Here is a 22584-nt window from a genome sequence, read left to right on the forward strand (position 1 = left end):
TTAGGTTAGTCATTTATTTTAAGGTTAGACTCTCAAGTGTTGGGAGTGTTCAGGGTTTTGAGGTAAGGAAACAACATTTCTTTAAATATTCAGTCGTTTTGGGAAACCTGCCTAACCTAATCTAAGAAAAGGAGTGGGAGGTTGGTTCATCCATATGCTTAACTAGGCAAGGACCATTTCAAGAGTGAAGTTTTCTTGAGCATAATTGAAACTTCCTGCTTCCCCTTACCTTTCATAAACTTAAGGTGGCCCCTCTATTTACTCATAACACTTTACAACTGCTTGGATTTTCTTGAGATTTGATAAGTGATGAATCACTGATAATTTTACACACTTGGATTCAATTCCTAATTTTAGGATGGATTCAATTCCTAATTTTAGGATGGATTCAATTCCTAATTTTAGGATGTGAAGGTATATTTTTGAATCTCAGCCGTTAATCTCTACCTCTGGTACAAGAGTGGGATCTAGGGTGGTGTGATCTACCTTAAGCCCTACAACAATTTAGTAAGTATGATCAATGAAGGGCAGGCTGTTGTGCTAACACATGAAATCCAGGTTCAGTCCAAAGATAGACATTTTATACATGGGGCAACCAGCTGCAAGGTTAATTTGTGGAACTGAGACCTGATGTGTGATTTACTCTGAGGCCTGGACCTCTGTTGTGTTGCCCGAAGCATTTGGATGGGGTTCTTTCAGACCAGTTTCCATACAAACATTAAAAATGACCTGAAGTGTGCAGAGGGGTAGGGGTTGGTGGAAAGAGACAAGGGCCAATCTTTGCCCCTGTCCCCAGTGGCTCTCTGTACCAAAAGTCAACAGTACACCTCTTTCTGAAGAGCTGCTAATGTTGAAAACACCTCCCTGGACTTCCCTGGTGGGTGGTGGCTTAAGACTCTAATGCTTCTGATGAAGCATGGGTTCCATCCTTGTTCAGGGAACTAGATCCCACATGCTGCAACTAAAGATCCTGCATGCTGCAGCTAAGACCTGGTGCAGTCAAATGTTAAAACACTTTAGCTTGGGAATGTCCACTCACTGATTTCTACAACTTTTGTTGTATCTTGCAATTAAGATATCTGCACCCTTGTTGTGATTAGTATTCACAACCAGCCAGTTAGTTACCTGGATGTATTGCTGATAAAACCCTTTATCAGAGGTTTTTGCCCTGCCTGGGCTATCCAGTTCATCTCTTCACCTACCGCAGTAGGTAGAAGCCAAAGGGATACATACACAGTGCAGACAATTTTGGAGGTATGAAAACAACTAATGTTTCACTGAACTTTCTGAAAGTAATTGTAAAAACATGGGTTTTATTAATCAACTGCAGTCACAATACAATCATCATAGATTTCCCCTTCTGTATTCATTCCACCGAACACAAAACAGAGCAGTGTGTCAGCCTGGCTTTCTTCATGTGAGTCACCGCCTTGAGTCACTCCTTTCTCAGTGGAATCCCCTTTCTCAGCATCACAGTTTAGAGTCGCAGAATTTGAATCTTCTTTCTCAGAAGTACACGTCCCTGGCCATGGAATGATACACATGGAATGGTCCAACCGTCCAGCGGGAGGAGAATTATCAAATTTAAGCAAGGTCCAATGCTGCTTTTCTATTTTTGGGGAAAAAAAGTCTGTTAAAAAATTTCCAAAAATGTTCAGTGATGTGCTCTGTCACCTGAGCCCTAAAAGAAACAGGAAAAGTCGGGGTGGGGGGGGAACCCTAATGGTACTCTTACTGCTTTGATAATGTCATTCCCTGAAAATCTGGTTTTTATTGCTTCAGCTTTAGATGTGGAGTGGCCAAATTGAAAGACCGAAGCACTGTGATAGCTTTCAAAGGAGGGTGATACTTGTTTAAAGACCCACAGTGAACATCTGCTCACCTATGTGATACTGGTACATTGTATTCAGGGCTCCTGTGGGAGTCATTCCTCCGAAGACATACATGTGTTTCCCCACAGCCACAGCTGAGTGGGCAGCACAACCTGTGGGAGCTGTCCCGGTGGGCCTTAGCTTCTGCCACTTCATGTCACCTGCCAAGAGATGGAAAGTGGGCAAAACCTGGCCTAGACAATGGTTTCAGACTGAACCTGTCAGACGTCTGCAGTTTGCAAACCAACCCTGAACTTCACTCACTAAAGAGTTCTCAAGAAAACAGAGCAAGGTTTGGCGTGCACAAAAATTACCTGGGGGAGCTTGAAATTCTGTCTGGGTAGTCCAGAGAGGGAGGGAGGGGGCTCAGTCAGCTATAGTTGTAACATCCCAGGTGATTCTGATGTAGGTGGTCTTCGGAGCACACTGAAGAATGTGATCTAAGTTTTGGTGACCATCACCATTAACTTCTTAGTCCAGAAGCAGGTAAGGTTCTGTGTGCGTGTGTGTGTGCGCATTCAACCATGCCTGTATGTGCACACACATGCATGTCTGAAACAGTAACAGTTACTTTGCAACTTTGTGAGTGCTGACTGCTGCTGCTGCTAAGTCGCTTCAGTCGTGTCCGACTCTGTGCGACCCCATAAGACGGCAGCCCACAAGGCTCCCCTGTAGACACTTTAAAAATTAGGTTTACCTTTATTCTCATAGCTGCATGAAATTGCTACTACTCACTTCTACCTACTTTCTTCTTGCAGATGAAGAAACAGGATTAGAGAGGGGAAGAAGGCCCACAGCTAGCAGGTGGCACGGCTGGAACTGCACTCAGCTCTGACTCCCAGATCTGTGTTCTCTACGCTGTAACGTGCTGCCTCAGCACCTATTTCTTACCTATTTCTGCAGATAGTTGCAACTTTTCAGACAAGCATTTAAAGGAGGCAGGACTTCACCGGATTTTAGGTTTTAGAGAACAACCTGGGTGGGAAAGGAGGAAAAATAGCAAGGAACTAGTTCCTCCTACAAGAGAAAAGGACTTTCTTTTTTTTAAATAAGCATTAAAACCCTGTTTGCCTGCCTGCAAGGAATGCTCCTGTGAAGATATTTTCCATCTATCAGTTCAAGGCAGGGGTCCAGCAACAGAGCTGGAAGGGAGAATCACCGAGTCCAACCAAATATCCTTGCCAGTGTGGGAATCCCAGCCAGTGTCAGCCGGCCTCCAATGTCACCAAATCAGAGAACCCACTGTTTGGCAAGGTAGCCTGATACTTGCACAGCAGTTCTCATGCCTTCTGCCCATGGTTCCAATTCCTGTAGTCTGGAGCAATGCAGAATATGTTAATTTGCTTTTCTGTCCACTTTATTTATTTTTTGGTTGCACTGTGTGGCAGGCAGGATCTTAGTTCTCCAGCAAGGGGTCATACCAATGCCCCCTGCAGTGGAAGCGTGAAGTCTTAAACACTGGACCACCAGGGAAGCCCCTATCTGTCCACTCTTAACAGATATACACTCATCATCTGCGACCCGCCAGACACCATACTCAATGATGGAAATACACTACGGGAAAAAGAGAAAAAGTCCTTGCCTTAAGGGACTTCAGAGTCTGGAAGAATGACCCCAAAAGTGTCCAGGCTCTCGGGACTTGTTTGGGGTCATTCAAATGCTTAAAGACCATACTCATGTTTATCCCTAACTTTCCTTTTCTCAGCACTTTTTAACAACTTAGCATGACAGTTCTGGTTGTCTACCTCCAGAAACACTCTAAAAGTTATCCAGAGAATTAAAGGCTACAACTTGAAAGAAATCCAGTCCTTCAGGAAGCACGAGACACAGTGAATTTTAATGAAAGAGCAGAGTTGTTGGAAGGATAAGAAAGAATTAATGAAAAAAAAAATAAAAATAAAAAAATAAAAGAAAGAATTAATGGATAGGTCTTGGGTCGGCCAGAAAATTCATGATGAATTTTCTGTAAGATCTTACAGAAAAACTTGGACAGACTTTCTGATCAACCCAATACATGGCAAACACTTAGGAAAGACTTGTTTTTATTATTATTATTATTATTCAGGTCACATTTGAGAGAATCTAGCGAAGATTCTACTGGCTGGTTGAGAGCAAGGCTCTAGTCAATCAAAGTATATTTTATTTAATTTTAAGCAGACAAGCAAGCCCCCATGCCCTCTACCCTACTTACTGATATCAATGCAATGGAGATCATCATAGAAATTGTCCCCTGCCAAGCCTCCATGGATGAAGAGCTTTGTCCCTGCTGCCACCATCACATGACCATGTCGGGGGGATGGAGGTTTTCCATGTGTCTCTGGTTGTGACCAGGTCAGGGTGTCTGGGAAAATAAATCTCATGACATCAGGTGACAAAGGTATGAAGCAAGAATGTGAAGACTATGCCTAAGCCTCACCTCCCAGCAAGTGGAGATGCACTGACCAGAGAGGGGTCTGGGGGTCATTCACTGCAACTTGCCAGCCCAACCCAGGCCTCCGTCCACCCACAACCTTTACAGCCTCTGCTGGTGCGTGTCCAGGACTGGAGAATTCACTACCTCATATGCCTACCCCTTCCACTGGGCATTAAGGAACCACTTTGTGTTTTGAATTTTAAAAATACCTCCCTTAAGTTTCTTTAACCTGGAACTGCCCCAAAATTAAAAAGAATGAACTTCCTTCCTCTGGGACAGGCCTTCAGAATATTCTCTTTTTCAAAACAATATCCTTAACTGATTTGCTGAAAGAGTGGGGGAAAAAATTGACTACTTTTATAGTTAGCAGGGCCTCCTGAAGTGGTTGTATAGTATAATGATTAGAATATAGGATCTGGAGTTAAAACTGGGTTATTTCACTGAATAATTATGTGGTCTTGCACGTGTTAATTTTCTAAGCTTGTTAGTGCAGCTATAAAATGAAGAGAAAGCGAGTACCCGGTAATACCGACCTCGCAGGGTTGAAGTGTGGATTAAATGAGATGATACATATAAAGCACAGATGCAAAGAAAGGACTCAGTACATGAGAGTTATTAATATGAGTGTGAGCCTAATAGAGCAGATGTGTTCTGTTGATAACCCTTCATATCTTCAAAATTGTACATGTATAGAATTGAGGAAAATCAATCACTTCAACATACCGGCAAAGTCTTAAAGGAGTGCTACAAAAATTATCTTAGACAAAAGCCTGACATACAATTTATCTCTGAATTAAACCATTTGCGACATGCCTGAAGGTAGTTCACAGAGCCCTCAGTGTTTCAAGAAATATAATTTGAAATAACCTTAGAAAGTTGATGCATATGCATACTTAAGTCGTAAGTATGTTTACCACAGGATTGTTTATATTAATAATAGGGGAGAACTGGAAATAGCCCCTAAGTCCATTAACAGGTGAATGAGTAAGTTATCGCTACAGTCATAATAGAATATTATGTGCTCATTAAAAACACAGAAAACTCTGTGATTACTAGGGAAATGCTTAGGTGAAAAATACAAGACACAAATACCACATCTAGAGTTATCTCTACTATTTTTAAAAAAAGGACCATAATTGCACTGAAATGTTAACAATTTTGAGGTTATAGAATTATATATATATATACATATATATTGGAGAAGGAAATGGCAACCCGCTCCAGTGTTCTTGCCTGGAGAACCCCAGGGACGAGGGAGCCTGGTGGGCTGCCGTCTATGGGGTCGCACAGAGCCAGACACGACTGAAGTGACTTAGCAGCAGCATACATATATATACACGCACACACACATATATGTAGGCACATATATATGTACATATATTTTTTCTCTAACAGTTTTATGTATTCAAAGCCAATATTTTTTTAAACTGTTTTAAAGGAATGAGTCCATTTTTTCTGGAAAAATTCATATCATGACATGTCTTAATTTTTAAACTTTATAAGTTTTCAATTTTGCTTACTGCCTTTTCTCAAAAAAGGTGCAAAAACACGGGAAAATTATTTTTGTCACATGATATTTGTAAAGCATTATTCATAAATGCCCACTACTAAAAGAAAGAAATGTAAATTAATGCTACTTAGACAAAAGATTGGCAAGAGGTCTCACAATATTAAATATTCATATCATTTTGACCCAGTGATTCCACTCCTCAGCATCTATTCCACATTAAATATTTTGTGTGCTGTGCTAAGTCACTTCAGTCATATCTGACTCTTTGCGACCCTATGGACAGTAGCCCGCCAAGCTCCTCTGTCCATGGGCTTCTTCAGGCATGAATACTGGAGTGGATTACCATGCCCTCCTTTAGGGGATTCTCCTGACCCAGGGAGCAAACCTGCGTCTCTTGTATCTCCTGCATTGGCAGGTGTGTTCTCTACCATTAACATCACCTGGGACGACCTAAACATTGTAACATGTACACAAATTAATGTATATACTCACTGTAACACTCTCAGAAAAATGCAATCTATAGGAAAATGACTGAATGAATAAAGGATGCCCACAGAAAGATAAGCTTTGCAAGGGAATTGTTGGCTTAGGAGAGATCCACGATGTGTGATTAAATGAAGGAATAATAATAATATAGTGAAAATTCATTAGGGGTTTCCTATGTGTCAGAACTGCTATCCACTGTATCACATTATCTCATTTACTCTTTCCAATTCTTTATGTTAGGCACTATTACCATCTCCATTTTATAACAAACTGAGGCCTAGAGAGATTAAGAAATTAGTCTAAAGTGATACAGAAAGTAGACGTCAGATCTGGTTCCAAGTCCACTTGCTGTGGCTTCAAAGTTTATGCTTTCAACTAAGATCTACACTTGTGTGCATGTGTGTTCAGTTGCTCAGTTGTGGTCGACTCTTTTCGACCCTATGGATTATAGCCCGCCAGGCTCCTCTGTCCATGGGATTCTCCAGGCAAGAATACTGGAGTGGACTGCCATTTCCTCCTCTAGGGGATTTTCCCAACCTAGGGACTGAACTCGAGTCTCCTTCATTGCAGGTGGATTCTTTACCACTGAGGCATCAGGGAAGCCCCCAAGATCTACCCTTAGACCCACAAAACTAAAAGGCAGAATAGTATTTAAAATTAGTATTTTCATGTGTGTGTTTTAAGTTTTCATATAATTTCAAAGTCCATAGAAAATTCATAGGTGTTTACATATACATGTGCACATGATTTATAAATGCACAGAAAAATCTGGAAGTTAGACTATTAGGAATAGCTAACAGTATTTACCTCTCTCTGGGCAGTGGGAAGGAAAGGCCTAGGGAGAAACTTCTTTCTTTTTTGCTTGATAAACTATACTGTCTACATTTTTAAATTGATCGGTTATTCTTCTTTAAATGCAATTTTTGCTATGAGTAGAAGATATCAGCTAAGAGATACACTGAAGAAGTCTAGAATTGAGACCCACAGCCAGGTTGTCATTTTCTAATCCATTTCCTGCATCAGGTAAGCTTCAGGTCAGGGCAGCCCTGACCAGGTAAGTGATGGCCCCAGGGATCTCCCACCCCATCCATACTTGCATCAAACACATGAAGCTGCACATCCTGCACGGGCTGGGCACCTCTCTCTCCGCCCCCAAAGACATACAGCTGGTCTCCAATGGCTGCCGATGATGTGTGGAATGTTCTTGGGGATGGCGGTGGGCCGGTCACCTCTGGGGTAGTCCAGGTCCTGGTATCTGGTCCAGAGAGAAGGTAGGTGTCAAAACCCCCAGGCTGAGGGCCTCAGACATTGACTCTTAGGCTGGGTAGGGTCACTTGGCAAACCCCAATCCCCAAGAAGGACAGGGTAGGTCTAGGCAGGGATTTCCTGCCATCAAATTCAAGGAGGGGTAGAAGACTATACTCAGAATGTGTCCAGATAGACCCAAGTTCCCACGAATGAAAAGCCACAGGTACAATTAAGAAGGAGGACAATTTGTTTTTGGAAGCATTTAACGTCCTTTCTGCACCCTATTCCCCTCTGCTGACTATCCTGCCCTGTGCCCAACAAGAGGAGCCCAAAATTGAGCAAACTCATTCCCACTGGATGCAAGAAAGCAGACATGCCAAGTTTCTTAGGATATGTGGCCATTAAAAAAAGGTGGACAATATCATTACAGTCTTAGTAGTAGTAGTAATGTCCCTACTAACCACTATGTGCCAAATAAATATTTCTTCCTCCATTTTACAGATAAGGAATTGAAGTAGAGATAGATTAAGTCACTCATTTAAGATGACATAACCAGTAAATGGCTGAGTTGGGATTCAAATTCCATTTCAACATCAAGATCTATGTATATTCCACTCTTCTGACTTGAGAATGAAGTTCTACCACCTGGGCGGGTGAACAGAAGCTCATTTTTTTTTTTCAAAAGGAAGCACACATTTTATAGAAACACAAGCAGTAACTGAGCACCTTCCGTGGGCAGAATCATTGCCCTGAGCACCCCACCATCTCCATTATCCTCAAGCAATCCTGGGAGCAGGTGGAAAGTATTCCCACTTGGCAGATGAGGGAACTGAATGAAGCTCAAAAAGTTTAAATCCTTTCCCCCAAGTCACAGTGTTGGTGAGTAGTAGGGCAGGGCTCTGAACACAGATCTGTCAAAACTCCCAGAGTCTTTCCACTACTTCTTCCTTCCTTCCTTTCTGCCATGCTGCATGGCTTGTGGGATTTAGTTCCCCGACCAGGGATTAAACCTGAGCCCACGACAGTAAGAACTCCAAGTCTCAACCACTGGACCATCAGGGAATTCCCAGGAATTTTCTTGACTGGGAAATTCTGCGTTTTGTGTAAAGGTCTTCATTCAATATGCAAAGTGGTGCACGAAGCATCTGTAGTATGTGTGAGACTCAAAACATGAACCCGGGGACCAAACAAGTCTCAGCCTATATCCAGAGGATAATGGGACTTCCCTGACAGTCCAGGGATTAAGACTCCTGGCTTCCACCGCAGGTGTCTTGGGTTCGATCCCTGGCTGGTGAACTAATATCCCACAAACTTCATAGCCAAAAGACCCCAAAAAACTAAAATAACAAAGCATAATGTAATTGCCTCCATAGTTACAGATCTTGGGGTGCTTTTATATCTTAGGGGGAGTTAGAAAGCACACAACCTTCAGAATAAAAAACAAAACAAAACAGAGGAATTATGGTACTGTCATAAAATTGAGATTGTGTGGCTGCCAAGTCAAATGCTAGCACAAATAATCAGAAAGGAGTCCTAAGACTGAGGAACTTGCCTTAGTAACACAAAAAATTAATGATTCACTTACATCGTTCATATTTCTCAGTCACAGTGTCAAACTATACTTTCTTTTTCTTTTTTAATTTTTTTTCAAACTATACTTTCTAGGACAGGAAAGAATCTGGTGGAAAGTCAATTTCTTTGACAGAAGCTTTCCAAATTCTCACTGTATTTTATTTAAAATAGATGCCACCACTGCAAAACTGAGAGGCCAGGGTTCTGGAACTGATTTCCATCTGTCAAACCATAGCTACACCAACCACAATTACTGAATGTTAACTGTGAGCCAGACGTGAGTTAACTCTTCCCAAACCCAACAAGACAGACATTATTACTGCCCCAGAATGACAAAGAAGACCAACTGGTGTACAATAAACCTATCGTTGGGAGAGGTAACCAGGCAAGAGCTGACTGTTACATGAAAAATGTCCAGGTTACTAGTAATGAACACACTGCATATTTAAACAATTAGATACAATTGTTTGGTTTTTTACTTTTGCCCATCAAATTAGCAGTGCTTAAAAATGATAAATTCAGTGCTGGTCAGGAGTGAAATAAGAACTATTAAACACAATTGGAGAGAGGATAAGTTGAAAAAAATCTTTCTGGAGATGGGAGTTCCCTGGTGGCCTAGTGGTTAGGATTCTGGGCTTTCACTCTCTGGGCCCGGGTTCAATCCTGGGTCAGGGAATTGAGATTGAACAAACTGCAATGTGGCCAAAAAAGAAAATTTAAAAAAGTCTTCCTGGAGAACAATTTGATAGCATGTACTAGAAGCCTTAAAGTAAAAAAAAGAAAAAGCTTAAGTCCAGGGTTTTATCTAGCTCTTTTATTTCTGGGCATGAATTCTAAGGCAATAATTTGAAATACATTCAACGACTTCTGAACAAAGATATTCACTACTTTGTTATTTATAATGATCAAAATCTGAAGACAACCTACATGTTAAAAAAAAACAGAGGAATTATGGTATTATCATAAAATTGAGTGTTATGCAGCCATTAAAAATTATTTTAGCAAAGCTTTGTTGATAGGGAATCATTTCTGTGCTAATTATGCAATTAAAAAGACACAGCAGTGTAATGGTGAAATTCAAAGATCTCAGGTTTACAAAAATGCAGAGAAAAGACAGAAAGGAAGTACACAGAACTGTTACTAATAGCCTTAATATCATAGGATTGTGGATGGCTTTTGTCCACTTATTTATACTTTTTAGATATTTATCAATGCATATTGAAAATTTTACAAAGAGCAAAACAACAAAAAAATGTTTCTAACTGACAGAAAGTCAAGTCCACCCCCATGGGTGGTTCAGCAACATCCTTGGAGCAGTGATGTCCCCAAACTGCTTCCTCTGTGACAAAACTGCCAGTGAGACGAGTCAGGAACTTTGTACTTTTTGGCTAAAAGAAACATACCAAGAGGATCTCGATCAGGGTTTCTTAACTTTGGCACTATTGACATTCTAGACCAGATAATTCTTTATTGCGAGAGGCTGCCCTATGCATTTTATAACAGGGGTCCTCAACCTCCAGGATCTAATGCCTGATAATCTGAGGTGGAGCCTATGTAATAATAATAGAAATAAAGTAACAATAAATGTAATGAGTTTGAATCATCCCAAACCATGACCCCACCCCGCTCCCACCCCTGTCCATGGAAAATCTGTCTTCCACGAAACTGGTCCCTGGTGCCAAAAAGGTTGGGGACCACTGCATCACAGGATGTATGGTAGCATCTCTGGCCTCCACCCATTAGATGCCCTGCCCCAAGGTGCAACATGCCAACTGTCCCCTGGGGGGCACAATCACCCCCATTTGAGACCTCTGATAGAGGTAACTTGGATTCTAGCCTGCTCAAGGCTCTGATTCCCTGATGACTTTAGGATAAAAGTCACTCCCCATTGCTAGACCAGGTTACCCACTTGGCGTAACTGTTCTCTGAAGTCTCTTTCAGATTTGACTTTTCAGAAGTTGATAATCTGTGCAACTTAGGAGGAAAACAAAATATCATTTATGATTTTCAGATTCTGTTAAAAGTAGAAATGTCTATTTTTCTATGAGGTTCAGTTCAGTTCAGTAGCTCAGTTGTGTCCGACTCTCTGCGGTTAGCAAAGGTTAAATGGATGTCAGTAAAATCCAAATGGGACTTTGGTACAGGAGTTGAAATTGGATTTACTTATTCATTTTGGTAAATAAAATAACCATCAGCTACTTACCAGGATTCAGAACTTGCAGGCAGTTTCGATTTCCTGACTGGTCGGCCCCTCCAAACACCCAGATGCTGTGAGGTGTGCAGGAGGGAGTGAAGCTGGTGTGCTCGTACCGGGGCAGGAGGCCCTCTGAGGTGGCTAAATCCCACTGGTGTGTTCCTAGAAAAAATTCCAGCCAGGTCCTAGATTGGGGCTGCTAGTAGTTTACAGTGGTTGACAAACTTGGGGGAGGGTGGAAAAGGAAAAAGGGGTTAGCAGTATAAGTGAACAACCAGCAGATCACTTAAAGGGAATGTGGTCAACCTCCAGAACATTTTACATCAGACACTTTGGGGGCGGTTGGCCTGTCAATAAACCCTCTTCTATAGGACCTGCCCCATATCCCCATCCCATGGATAGATCCCAGGAGACTGGCTTGTACTACACCTTGACTTCCTAGCTTTAGCTGATAGTGTCAAAGGTAGTCATCAGACCCAAAATGAGCCCATCAGAGCCTCTCCCCCAAGAATTTGGAATTCAAATAGATTTCTGGGTTTGGGTGCCCATCTTCTACCACATGTGAAGAAGCAGAGAAAGCCACAGTGTGGGGAAGAGAAGAATGAAATATCTGCATAAAGAAGCAGATCCCCCCAGAGACTCCTCTGGTGTCCAATGACTGGGACTCTGAGCTCCTAAAGCAGGAGGCCTGGGTTCAATCCCTGGTTGGGGAACTAGATCCCACATGCCACAGCTAAGAGTTTGCATGCCTCAACTAAGACCTGGGTCAGTCAAATTGAAAAAAAAAACAAACCATATTTCCCCCATCTCCCTGCAGAGAGTAAGGGAGAAAATAGGCAGCTTTTGACAGCTTTCTTTAAGTCCTGCCTCCACGCTCTCCTGAGGCTAGGCCAAATTCCCTGCCCAGAGATTCTCTCTCTCTCGGGTTTTTAATGTTTTTTTGGTTGGTGAAGAGAGTTTCTATTACCTCTAGGTAAAGGACTTCTGGCTAAAACAATTTCACAGACTATTAATACCTAACTTCTTAGTGATTTTAATTAGTAAACCACTCACATAGGGCCTTCACAGCCATTGTCTTGTTAGATCACTACAAGTGCCAAGTGAAGCAAGTTATTATGGGACACTGAACCCCAGATGGTTTAGGTGATTTCGCCAGAGTCACAAAGGTAGTAACAAGTTGCAAAAGAATTGTAACTATACTAGATGGTAAACTTCTTGAGAGATGAAAGAGATTTAATTTACCTTTGAAATCCTAATACAGTGTGTAGAAATTCAAATGCCTACAGAGGATTGGAGGAAATTGTGGAGAACGAGAGCGCCACTGATAGGTGGCAGGTCAGTGGCAAAAAATTGTCACCATGTAGACATCCAGGCCTATTGATGTCAGATCTTCCAAGACTACAACAGAGGCCAAACAACTTCAAGTTTTACAAGTAGACTCTGGGTACACTGTGTGTACCTTTGACTGTATGGATCACAATAAACTGTGGAACACTCTGAAAGAGATTGGAATAACAGACCACCTGACCTGCCCCTTGAGAAACCTGTATGCAGGTCAGGAAGCAACAGTTAGAACTGGACATGGAACAACAGACTGGTTCCAAATAGGAAAAGGAGTAGGTCTGTGATTCATGGGATCGCAAAGAGTCGGACACGACTGAGCGACTGAACTGAACTGGGTACACAACTAAGATCAAAACAATAACAGCCATGTTACACGAACCTAATAAAACACGTTAACAACACATTTGTGAACTGTGGTGCTGGAGAAGACTCTTGAGAGTCCCTTGGACTGCAAGGAGGTCAAACCAGTCAATCCTAAAGGAGATCAACCCTGAATATGCATTGGAAGGACTGATGCTGAAGCTGAAGCTCCAGTACTTTGGCCCCCTGATGTAAAGAGGTGATTCACTGGAAAAGACACTGATGCTGGGAAACACTGAGGGCAGGAAGAGAAGGAGATGACAGAGGATGAGATGGTTGGACGGCATCATCAACTTAACAGACATGAGACTGAACAAACTCTGGGAGATAGCGAAGGGCAGGGAGGCCTGGTGTGCTGCCGTCCATGGGGTCACAAAGAGTCGGACACAACTTAGCAACTGAACAACAACACGCCAGTTTTCTTTTGCCATTATGTAGTACACAGTAGTCACTTGTTAGTTCATTCATTCATCCAAATACTTATAAAGCACCTTCTCTGTGCCGGGTGCTATGATAATGGCTGGGGATGCAATGAGAAGTAGTATAACCATGTTGAGAGTTCTCTGATGGCCTAGAGGTTAGGATTCGACGCTTTCACTGCCATGAGCCAGGTTCAACAAGCTGCATGGCAGGGGAGGAAAAAGAAAAAAATATATATTTATAACCATGTTCCCTGTTTCCAACGAGCTCATACTTTGGTAGGGTAGAAAAACAAGAAAACAATCCCATATGAACAGGGTTGTGAAGAGCGCTAAAGATGGGACAGTACAGGATGCCATGAAACACAGAGAGTGACTGTGTCATTGTCATTCAGTTCAGTTCAGTCAGTTCAGTTGTTCAGTCGTGTCCAACTCTCCGCGACCCCATGAATCACAGCACGCCAGGCCTCCCTGTCCATCACCAACTCCCGGAGTTCACTCAAACTCACCTCCATCGTAGGAACTATATATTTGACCTTCATCTGTTCTAGGCAAAGAGCTCTGAAAACCTTTGTGATGACCTAAGTAATAAGACTGGTCAGTGTCTTTTGTTATTGATAACAAACTCCCTATTAACCACACCTGAGTTTATGGGGGTTTTTTGGCCACACCATGAGGCATGTGGAATCTTATTTCCCGTACCAGAGATCCAACCCACTCCCCTTACGCTGGAAGTACAAAGTCTTCACCACTTGATCACCAGGGAAGTCCCTGAGTTTATGTTAATAAGGTGACTTTTGGAAAGCCCCTAAAGATGGAGGCTGGTTGCCAGGGGAAGAAAGCCTGAGACTACAAGGTTAGAACTTTCAGTCACAGACAACCCCACCCCCAGCTCTGGGGAGAGGAGAGGGATGGAGGTTGACAATCACCAATGACCATACTGTAATCAATTACTCCTCCAGAAAAAAGGCAGGGTTCAGAGAGTTTCCGGGTTGGTGAATACATGGAAGTGTTGCAAAGGCAGGGCACCTGGACGAGGCATAGGAGTGCCTTTCCCCACATACTTTGCTCTAAACATCTCATCTGTCTGGTTGTTTTCCTGAGCTTGGTGGCCTCTTGAGGAAATTAACCGGAAATTAATGGAAGCTGAGGAGGGTATCAGGGGACCCTCCCATTTAAAGGGGTTAGTCAGAACCTCCGGTGGCCTTGTGATTGGCATCTGAAGGGGAGCAGGGAGAGTTTCCTGGGTCTGAGCCCTTCACCTGTGGACTTGGAGTCTAACTCCAGGTAGAACGAAGCTGAGTCGCAGGACATCCAGCTGGTGTTGCAGAATTATCTGCTGTGGGGAAAAAATCCCCACTCATTTGCCAGTCAGAAGGGACATACTGAAGATGTGTCAAGAGGCGGCACAGGAATAGAGAAGAAAAACAGAAGAGTCATCCCTTTTCAGTGGCAGTACCTAAGCTAGTCCAGATGTACCAGGGCAAGCTTCCTAATGAAGTGACTTTTCTTGTATTAGGAGAGCAGAGTCTTAACCACCAGGGAAGTCCCTGGAAGTGACATTTAACGTGGTGTCTGAAAGATGGAAAGTAGTCAGATGACAAGGAAAAGTCTTCCAAGCAGATGGAACAATATATGCAAAGGCTTGGAGACCAAAAGAGTTCAAGGAACCAAAGGATATTCAGTGGAGCAAATGTGGGTTTCAGAGAGCCAAGAGATGAAGTTGGGGAAGGCTTGAAACTGGGAGTGACATAATCAGACTTATATTTTATAAAACATTCACCTGAGTATTGAAAATGCACTGTCCACGGGGTAAGTTTGGAAGCAGGCAGATCAGTAAGAAGGTTGTTTTAAGAGTGCAACTGAGAGATACTGAGGCTTAGACCACAGTAGTAGTGATACAAATGGAAAGACATGGATGAACACACAGACATTTAGAATTTGGTGATGTGGATGTAAGAGGTGAAGGAATCAGTGTCTCCTAGAGAAACAGCTGATAAAAGAGTGGCTGGCTGTCCAGGGCTCCAGATGGACTCTTTTCCCCAAATCAAGGGGGGCTTAGTTTGGTGGATATATTCCTGGAGTCTGTTGGGTCTTTAGGGACTTCTCAATGATGTTCAGTGAACTAAAATGGACTGGAATGGGTGAATATAACTCAGATGACCATTGTATCTACTACTGTGGGAAAGAATCCCTTAGAAGCAATGGAGCAGCCCTCACAGTCAACAAAAGAGTCCGAAATGCAGTACTTCGATGTAATCTCAAAAACAACACAATCATCTCTGTTTGTTTTCAAGGCAAACCATTCAATATCACAGTAATCCAAGTCTATGCCCCAACCAGTACTGCCGAAGAAGCTGAAGTTGAATGGTTTTATGAAGATCTACGAGACCTTTTAGAACTAACACCCAAAAAAGATGTCCTTTTCATTACAGGGGACTGGAATGCAAAAGTAGGAAGTCAAGAGATACGTGGAGTAACAGGCAAATTTGGCCTTGGAGTACAAAATGAAGGAGGGAAAAGGCTAATAGAATTCTGCCAAGAGAACGCACTGGTCATAGCAAACACCCTCTTCCAACAACACAAGAGAAGACTCTACACATGGACATCACCAGATGGTCAACACTGAAATCAGATTGATTATATTCTTTGCAGTCAAAGATGGAGAAGCTCTATACAGGCAGCAAAAACAAGACAGGGAGCTGACTGGGGTTCAGATCATGAGCTCCTTATTGCCAAATTCAGACTTAAATTGAAGAAAGTAGGGAAAAGCACTAGACCATTCAGGTATGACCTAAATCAAATCCCTTATGATTACACAGTGGAAGTGACAAATAGATTCAAGGGATTAGATCTGATAGACAGAGTACCTGAAGAACTGTGGACAGTGGTTCATGACATTGTATAGGAGGCAGTGATCAAAACCATCCCCAAGAAAAAGAAATGCAAAAAGCTAAAATGGTTGTCTGAGGACGGCTTACAAATAGCTGAGAAAAGAAGAGAAGCTAAAAGCAAAGAAGAAAAGGAAAGATACCATCTGAATGCAGAGTTCGAAAGAATAGCGAGGAGAGATAAGAAAGCCTTCCTCAGTGATCAGTGCAAAGAAATAGAGGAAAACAACAGAAGAGGAAAGACAAGAGATCTCTTCAAGAAAATTAGAGATATCAAGGGAACATTTCATGCAAAGATGGGCACAATAAAGGACAAAAATGGTATGGACCTAACAGAAGCAGAAGGTATTAAGTAGAGGTGACAATAATATACAGAAGAACTGTACAAAAAAGATCTTCATGATTCAGATAAACATGATGGTGTGATCACTCATCTAGAGCCAGACATCTGGAATGCGAAGTCAAGTGGGTCTTAGGAAGCATCCCTATGAACAAAGCTAGTGGAAGTGATAGAATTCTAGCTGAGCTATTTCAAATCCTATAAGATGATGCTGTGAAAGTGATGCACTTGACATGCCAGCAAATTTGGAAACTTAGCAGTGGCCACAGGACAGGAAAAGGTCAGTTTTCATTCCAACTCCAAAAAAAGGCAATGTCAAAGAATGTTCAAATTACCGCACAATTGCAGTCATCTCACACTCTAGTAAAGTAATGCTCAAAATTCTCCAAGCCAGGCTTCAACAGTATGTGAAACTTGAACTTCCAGATGTTCAAGCTGGATTTCAGAAAAGGCAGAGGAACCAGAGATCAAATTGCAAACATCCGTTGGATCATCAAAAAAACAAGAGAGTTCCAGAAAAACATCTACTTCAGCTTTATTGACTATGCCAAAGCCTTTGTCTGTGTGGATCATAGCAAACTGTGGAAAATTCTGAAAGAGATAGGAATACCAGACCACCTGACCTGCCTCTTGAGAAATCTGTATGCAGGTCAAGAAGGAACAGTTAGAACTGGACATGGAATAACAGACTGGTTTCAAATCAGGAAAGGAGTATGTCAAGGCTGTATATTGTCACCCTGCAATTTAACTTACATGCAGAGTACATCACGCAAAATGCCGGGCTGGATGAAGCACAAGCTGGATTCAAGATTGCCTAGAGAAATATCAATAACCTCAGATATGCAGATGATACCACCCTTATGCAGAAAGTAAAGAAGAACTAAAAAGCCTCTTAATGAAAGTGAAAGAGGAGAGTCAAAAAGCTGGCTTAAAACTCAACATTCAGAAAACTAAGATCATGGCATCTGGTCCCATCACTTCATGGCAAATAGATGGGGAAACAATGGAAACAGTGAGAGACTTTATTTTGGGGGGCTCCAAAATCACTGCAGATGGTGACTGCAGCCATGAAATTAAAAGATGCTTTCACCTTGGAAGAAAAGCTATGACCAACCATTTTAGGATACTAAAATGCAGAAACATTACTTTGCCAGCAAAGGTCCATCTAGTCAAAGCTATGATTTTTCCAGTAGTCATGTATGGATGTCAGAGTTGGACTATAAAGACAGCTGAGTGTGGAAGAACTGATGCTTTTGAATTGTGGTGTTAGAGAAGACTCTTTGAGAGTCCCTTGAACTTCAAGGAGATCAAACCAGTCAATCCTAAAGGAAATCAGTCCTGAATATTCATTGGAAGGGACTGATGCTGAAGCTGAAGTTCCAATACTTTGGCCACCTGATGCAAAGAACTGACTCACTTGAAAAGACCCTGATTCTGGGAAAGACCGAAGATGGGAGGAGAAGGGGATGACAGAGGATGAGATGGTTGGATGGCATCACCAACTTGATAGACATGAGTTGAGTTTGAGTAAGCTCCGGGAGCTCACACACAGCAATTTCCCACTGGTTACCTATTTTACATATGGTAATATACATGTTTGAACTAATATTCTTAGGAATGATCACGGCCAGCAGCACAAAGCCCTGCTCTCTGGCCAAAGGGCACATGCTCTGAAGCTTCTGGGCTTTTTTTTTTCCAACCATGCCACACGGCAAGGTATCCTTGTTCCCCAACCAGGGATCAAATACATGTTCCCTGCAGTGAAAACTTGGAGTCCCAACCACTGGACCGCCAGGGAAGTCCCCTCCACTGCTGCTCTTACCCAGATCTATGGTGTGCACATCTGAGAAGCTTCTGTTTGGATCTGCTCCCCCAACAATGAAGACCTTCCCTCTCTCGGCATCACCAACAGGGGATAAATATGAGCAGCTGTGACCAACCCGTGCACAGGGGCTGTCTCCGATCGGGGTCAGGGCATACCTGCCAAACAGAAGATACATTCAGGAGGCCTGAGCAGAGAATAAATGCAGCAGAGTGTTCTTTGCACTCCCCATGGAGCAGTCACCAGAGAAGGGTCTTATACACACACAGACTTTTAAAATAATACCCAGCAAAGCAGCATTTTTCTGATCAATAACAGTACCTTCCCTTTGCACATAACCTTTGACTTTTTAATTCTGCCTCTACTTTCATCTCACATTAACCTACTGGGGATGCCCGGGACTAGTGATTGTCCCCATGTGGTAGAGGCGGAAACTGAAACACAGAAATGTTCAATGGCATGTCCTGGCACAAGATGGTACTTAGGAGAGTGGCTTGTCAATTCAGACAGACCTAGTTCAAGTCCCAGTTCACGTGCTTTCCCCAGCTTTGCCTTTTTATCTTTCTGAACCTTAGTTTCCTCATTTGTAAAATGAAGACAGCAATAATTATACCTGTGAAGAATGAGAGGCACTCTTGTTACACGGCAGGGAAGGACTCAGTAAATGATGGCCGGAGCTTTATGTATAATCACGTGAGAACCAACAGCACCAAAGCTCCCACCACTAGCCAGTGATGCTTCCCTCTGCCAAGTAATATTTCTCCATCCTTCATTGAATTTTAAGAGCTTTTCCATATTACTCATAAAGCTCGACCTGATGGAAGCCAAAGCTAGCTCTTTGAAAAATCAAATACAGGATCCATTCATTCCGTTCTGTAAAGTTATTCTGAATGCTGACACTTCAACCTTTCTGGTTGGAAAAGAAAATTCTATAGCTGTTTTTCTGGCATTTGGGACTCTTGACTCTTCCCTCCTTCTCGTACCTTTTTCCTGACCTGCTTCCCCACACTCATTCCTTTTGGTTCTCTATCCACCTGTCTGGCTGCACTTTCTGTTTCCTTCTCTGACTCCTTTCCCCCCAGCTTTCTTCCAACCCCCATGGATTCCCTTTGTCTTAGTCTAGGTTTGCCTATCTGATCAATTTTATATGTACTAATGGCTTCAGTTACCACCCATCTACATGTTCATCAATGATTTCAAAATCTGTTTCTTTTCCAGATTTCTCTTTTGATGTTCAGATTCACGTATCACATTACTGCCCGAATAACTGCTAACCATGTACCAGGCCTACTGCTAACTTTGCTCCAACCCTGGATTCACTCAACTTGCACAAAACCCCTTTGAGGACAGTACTGTTATCATCTGAGTTTTACAGCTGTGGACCTGAGGCTTAGAAAGGTTAAATAACTTATTCAAAGGACACAGCCCTCCAGCTACATGGTGAATAAGACAAAAGAAGTCCCTGCTTCATAACGCTGCCAGACTAGTTGGGAAGAAAACACTAAACAGATAATTTCACAAACAACCACTTCATTTCAACTGTGCTATAAAGGACAACTGGATATACAGCATGAGAGCATATCACAGGGGGTCCCTACTCTGTAAGTAGAGCTGGGTGGGGACAGGGGTGGTCACAGAAGATTTCCTAAAGAAGCCCCATTTTAACTGAGATCTGAAGGATGAGTAGAAGTTATTAATAGCCGGGCAAAGAAAGGGACAAAAGATGGGGGGAAAGGGTGATCCAGGCGGAGGGACCAGCCTGTTCAGTTCCTCGGTGGGACAGTACAAACCACGTTAAAGGAAGAGAAAGAGAACAAAGTGTGAGCAGGGGGTTGTAAAGTTGGAAAGATAGGTAGGGACAGATTATGCAGGGCCCACTGGGTCATTTTTTGGACTCTGGTTTCTATCCTAAGACCAACACAGAGGAACAAAAGGCTTTTAATCCAGAGAATACCATGATCAGATTTATGATGGTAGAGAGCAAAAGTGGACACAGAGAAGGCAGATCAAAGGCTCTCCTCCATGGTTCTGCAGAAGCCCTGCCCCCTCTCTACAGCCCTCTGTGAGACTTGCTTCAGCATTGATCACTTTTCATCACCATCAGCAGGTTAGTCTGCAGCGCCCCCTACACTTAGACTTTCAGCACCTACACTGTAACTGCCCCTGTCAGGCCAGTGTTAGTTGTTGAATGAAGGGTGGGTTGAACAAGCACTCAACAAACAGTGAAGCCAGTTTGATCTAATTCCCTGAAAACCTTAAAAAATGAGTCATGGCTTGGGGGAAGACACAGTGCTGGAGCTGAGGATGCCAGATGGCCAGTGTCTTACTCATCTTGGTAAATGGATTCTAATAAAATCAACATCTGCTCTGTGATAATTATTGCCCCACTACCTTTCCTCTGAAGACCTTCTCAGACAGTTTGAGTCTAATTACCAGACACTGCAGACAGTTTCATCTCTACCCTTTTTCATAGATGATCAAATATGTTAGTAAACTACTTATAAATGAAACAAAAATTCATGTGTTTCTCTGTCTGAATCCTTCCTTACGGACCATGTTTCTTTCCTGGGCTTGTCTCCAGGCTCCAAGACAGGCAGCTGCTTCATGATGTCCTATGCATAAGACAGAAAGGCACTCTTTAGACATTGACAGTTATCTTCTACCTAACACACAGAGATTACTTCCCATTTAAAAAAATTTCCTGTTGATATACCCACTTCTAGGGCCTGATCTGAATAAGCACTACCAACCTTTTGATAAAAACTTACATTTGGGAGGCAACAATAACACAATTTTCTTAATCCAATTACAGAATATTTTTGCTTGAAGTTTTCTGTGTCAGTGGTTTTCATGGGGAAAGGGCATATATCAAAATAATTTTGGAGGTCATAAGGTATTTATATTTACCAAAAGATAAAACACTTTAAAAAGCTGAGAGATACCAAACTCTAGGATAACTCTTGGCCCCAGCATGACATTCAAAGCCTTCTGGTCTCAATCTCCTTTTCAGGAGCTCAACTCGAAATTTCTTGCTATACTGAGCTGTTATTACTACATTTGTTCCTCCCAAGTGTCAAGCCCTTTCATAACTTGCATCTTATGCTGCTTCCCTTACCTGAAATGTCCCTTCCCTTCTAGTCAACTAGCAAACTCATCCTTAACCTCCAAAGTCCAGTTCAACTGTCCCATCCTTAGTGAAACCCTCCCTTATTTGTTACTTTCCTCTTACATTCTCAAGTTATTCTCCATCCGAAGGTATCCATTGAGTTCAGTTCAGTCGCTCAGTCGTGTCCGACTCTTTGCGACCCCATGAATCACAGCACACCAGGCCTCCCTGTCCATCACCAACTCCTGGAGTTCACTCAAACTCATGTCCATCGAGTCGGTGATGCCATCCAGCCATCTCATTCTCTGTCGTCCCCTTCTCCTCCTGCCCCCAATCCCTCCCAGCATCAGAGTCTTTTCCAGAGTGAGCCAACTCTTCGAATGAGGTGGCCAAAGGTATCCATTAAGCTATCGTAATTGCAGGATCACCCTGAACGCAATTATCTATTTAAAAGTCTCTAGACTAGATTCTAGACTAAATTCCAAGGGAGCTGGGCCTCTCCGATGCATTCAGAGAACCAACTAGTGGGCCCGGTATAAAGCAGAAGTGAGGGATGAGTGAATGATGAAAGAAAATAGATAACATTTCCGGGGGGTGAATGGATAAATCCAACCTTCAGCCTAAGCCACTAACTGCTGTTCCCAAAGCCCAAAGCTCAGTGGGGTAAACTTCACCAGGCCCGGGACCTCCCCCAGCAGCCCCCGCCAGTCCCATCCCCCAGTCCTAGCCCCGCGTGGCAGCGATAAGCGATAAGAGACAGGGTCAGGAGAGAACCGACTGGTTCCTGTCCGTCAGTGTGGCTGGGCCGGAGCCTGAGGAGGTCTACCGGCGTTTTCTACCCGGCCTAGCTCCATTCCCCTAAAAGATGCAGCCGCCCCCGCCCGGGATCGCTTCAAACCGAGGACCCTGAGCACCCCGACCCAGCTCCGGACTGCATTACCTGCGGCGGTTTAGGCCAGTCCCGGGCCGTGGCTCCGCCCCACTAGGGGCGGGTCTTAGACCTTCGCC

The 22584-nt window shown here is 42.9% G+C and overlaps 1 protein-coding gene across 2 annotated transcripts; it reads right to left on the reverse strand.

Annotated features, from left to right (window-relative positions):
• Positions 1-1293: 1293 nt before the first annotated feature.
• RABEPK (Rab9 effector protein with kelch motifs) lies at positions 1294-22556 on the reverse strand. 2 transcript variants are annotated; one of them, XM_055399984.2, is made up of 8 exons: positions 22517-22556; positions 21024-21082; positions 18471-18628; positions 11304-11456; positions 7374-7535; positions 4063-4212; positions 1883-2032; positions 1294-1609 (listed from the first exon to the last, which is right to left on the reverse strand). In XM_055399984.2, the coding sequence occupies exons 2-8, from the start codon at positions 21074-21076 to the stop codon at positions 1317-1319; spliced, it is 1119 nt and encodes a 372-aa protein (XP_055255959.1). In that variant the 5' UTR covers positions 21077-21082; positions 22517-22556; the 3' UTR covers positions 1294-1316. The 2 variants fall into 2 exon arrangements, with proteins under 2 accessions (XP_055255959.1, XP_055255960.1); XM_055399985.2 differs by lacking the exon at positions 22517-22556 and adding an exon at positions 21700-22240.
• Positions 22557-22584: the final 28 nt, after the last annotated feature.

The sequence above is a fragment of the Moschus berezovskii genome, chromosome 11 (genome assembly GCF_049115385.1).
Source record: "Moschus berezovskii isolate FMDL1 chromosome 11, NW_MosBer_1.0, whole genome shotgun sequence".
Lineage (NCBI taxonomy): Eukaryota > Metazoa > Chordata > Mammalia > Artiodactyla > Moschidae > Moschus > Moschus berezovskii.